The 3,241-nt window shown below is 50.9% G+C and overlaps 1 protein-coding gene across 1 annotated transcript in view; it reads right to left on the bottom strand.

The window, feature by feature from the left end:
* LOC112116411 (patatin-like phospholipase domain-containing protein 2) overlaps positions 1-2,466 on the bottom strand; it is a 32,042-nt gene extending 29,576 nt beyond the window's left edge. The window contains exon 1 of the mRNA XM_024213884.2: positions 2,268-2,466. Within this exon, the coding sequence (XP_024069652.1) occupies positions 2,268-2,454 (187 nt within the window). The 5' untranslated portion in view covers positions 2,455-2,466. The remainder of the gene's footprint in view (positions 1-2,267) is intronic.
* Positions 2,467-3,241: the final 775 nt, after the last annotated feature.

The following is a 3,241-nucleotide window of genomic DNA, read 5'->3' as shown; positions in this document are numbered from 1 at the left end:
AACGCTATTTGAGCATTGAGAGCTGACTAAGGCAGAAAAGCACGTTAAAGCTAGCCTAAGCTCTGATCTTAACTCTCTAAACCCTACCCCCAAGAATGGAGAAGCTTTAGAGAAAGCACGTTAAAGCTAACTGAACCCTTACATAGAGTCAAAGAGAATTATAGAAAAAGTGAGAGAGTCACCTCTACCTAAGACAGAAGGAACAAATGAGAATTAATTCAAACGCTCAATATTTCTGCTTTGGTTGACAGGTGGGTGGGTGGGAGGAAGGTGGAGGGAACAGAACTAGAGTTTCAGCTACCTCCTTCTCTTCCTACAGTATTCAGTTTTTCTATGTTTTTTATTAATTATTATTATTATGGGGTTAAGGAGTAAAAGCCTTTGGCCCAGATATGTTCTCCCTGAAGTCACTAAGACAGTCTAGGATTAAGCCACAAGGAGGAACAAGAGTGTAACTCTTAGAAAGGAGACATGCATGAAAATCACACACACACACACACACACACTCTTTTTTTGGTACCAGCCACTGCAGTATTTAGGTGCTACTCACAGCACATCTTATTGCATTACAATATATTTAGCAATTGAAAATACCCAACTGCAGAATGGTGTGTATAGAGTAGTATATGAGCACATTCCCTGAGGCTTTGAGGTTCTGACAAATATCCTATTTTTCAGCTGACTTTTTCCTCTCTGCACCATATATATGGACTCAATCCTTTTAAATTCCTCTAACGCCTAAAGAGAAAAAAAAAATATTAGAAGACTTTAAAATCCTTGCAGGTCTCATTCATTCAAGAAGGAGAGTCCTCTCCTTTATGATTAATTTTAAAGCAGGTTTTTAGAAGTTTCTCCCAATGGAGATATATATGTGTGCATTATATTCATACACACACATATTTAGGAGATAACTACATGGGAAATTTTACCAGCATAATTATACTGATATAACTATACATCTAGTTATACTAGTATGACTCAACATATAGGAATAAGAGTGTCTTTTCCAAGTTTAGTTATCTTACACTGCTTCCAAAGTGACAAACTGTAAAAATGCCCACTCTTAGTCCAGAACAAGTGCTGTCCCACAAGGGTGTAATTTGTAATGTCATAAGTAAAAAAAAAAATTAAAAAAGCAAAAATGGCTGAAAACTTTAAAACTGAATGGTGACAGACCACAAACCCCAGTGATGATTGAACATGGTGATATTCTAAACAAAAACAACTCTCAACAATGCTTGTAGCTGTTTCCATCGCTTCACAGGGACTCATCACTCTGAAGCTGAAATGTGTGTAATTTGGGGTTATTGTACATGGGTTGAGTTAAACTGGGAGATCTGCCTAGATTTGTGAAGACTGTGAATAAGGGATGTGTGCTGCACTGAGGGTGTGTATGTATGTGTTTGTGGTTACTGTGTCTTGTATTGTGTGGGTGGTTGTGCTTGTGTTGATTTGCATCTGGAGCATTATGCTGGGGTATTTTTGTTTATTTGTACCGGTGACAGTTGGATCAAGTAATCTATCATCAGTGCAGTCTTCCGCATACAACCTGTGAAATTTTTGGATGCAAGTGCTGTGGAGTAAAGGTGGTGATTGGCTGATTTGTCTCGGACTCCCAGCATAACATAGATATAAGCTTTGCTGTAGCTGCCCGGGTGTCATTCATAAATTCAGAATGGCGGAGAAAAGCAATAACAGACCAGGAACCTCAGCTATGACTGAGCCTGGCGATATTCTGAACAAGAACAGCTCCTGTAGCTGTTTCCATCCCTTCCAACCGATGCTACAGACAACTTCAGAGCAACACTCCTGGAGTCTTCATCTACAGAGGATGATGCCGGGGAGTTTTCCCTGCGTAGACAGGTCCTTACACAGGTACTAGATCTAGTCCAGACAGGCCACTTTTTCTGAAACAATTTGCTGAGCAGCAGAATTTGACACAAGAGTTTACACACACACACACACACACACCCCACTTTTGACATGATATGGTGGTTCTGTCAGTGACACAGACTCTGCTCAGACCTTCCTGCCTGCCCCGAACACCTGGGGACACCCCCCCCCCCCGCGGATACAGACCCCCCTTCAGCCCCACAGTGCCACGGACCCCCAGCCCCTGCACACACGGCCCCCGCTCCCCCCTCGCCGAGTCCCGGATACAGACCACCGCCTCCATCCTCAGACCCAGCATCCGCCGCCCCCCGCTCCAGCCCGTCACCCTCCTCCCCCCCCCCATCCCGGGGACGGTGAGGGGCGGGGTGACGCACCCAGAGAGCCGCCTCCGACCAGGACGGCGCCGGCGAGGGCCCCGGCCGAGGCGCCGAAGATCTTGCGGGCGTCGCGGATGAGGTGCGGGGCGCGCTCCTGCAGGCAGGTGGCCGCCCCGATGTGATAGACGCCCAGGAAGCCGCAGCCGGCGAAGGAGACGCTCCAGCCGCGCTCGCGGTCAAACATCCCTGCGCGCGAGGAAGGGGGTGGGGGGGCGGTTGGAGCGCGGACTCGACAGCGGCCCAGCTGCTCGGTCACAATGAGGGGCCGCTTTCGTGGCCGCGCGGCGGCGGATGAGGCGACAGAAACGCTGGAGCCGGCAGCGCTCGCCGGCCGGTTACTTAAAGGGCCCTGACGACAGCCGCGGGGAGCGGCTGGGATGGCACCAGGAGCCCCAGCCAATCAGCGGGGATATTCAAATAGGAGCCCGCCCCCCAACCCTTCGGAGGTAACAGCAAGGGCGTGAGCACGCGCTCGCTGTCCTGCGCTGCCCCCGATGGGCTCTGGGGCGGGGCGAGGTGACTGCAGCGCAGTGACCCTGTGCGCGCTCCGCGGGCTCCCCAACGTCCCGCTCCGACTTGTCTGCCTCGTGCAGGCGTCTCTCCTTCCGTTTCACCCCGGCTCCCCCCGCCCCGCTACCAACGGTCCGCAGCCTTCTGCCCCTGCTGGGGCGGCTCCGTCTTTCCACCCTGCCCTCGCTGCAGCCACCCGCCCCTGAACACCCCTCCCCCCACACCTCCAAGAGACCCATCCGCCTCTTCTCCACCCCCAGCTACCCATGCGCCTGTTCCCCGCCTCCAACCCCCCGTCCCCCCACTCTAGGGGGACCAGATAGAAAATGTGAAAAATCAGGAGGGAGGGGTGGGGGGTAATAGGCACCTATATAAGAAAAAGCCTCAAATATCAGGACTGTCCCTATAAAACTGGGACAGCTGGTCACCCTACCTCACTCTGTGCCTCCCTCTTACCCTGA

The sequence above is a fragment of the Terrapene carolina genome, unplaced genomic scaffold, assembly GCF_002925995.2.
Source record: "Terrapene carolina triunguis isolate 2854851 unplaced genomic scaffold, T_m_triunguis-2.0 Scaffold112, whole genome shotgun sequence".
NCBI lineage: Eukaryota > Metazoa > Chordata > Testudines > Emydidae > Terrapene > Terrapene triunguis.
Note: the sequence above shows the minus strand (reverse complement) of the source record. Positions and strands in the feature narration are given on the sequence as shown.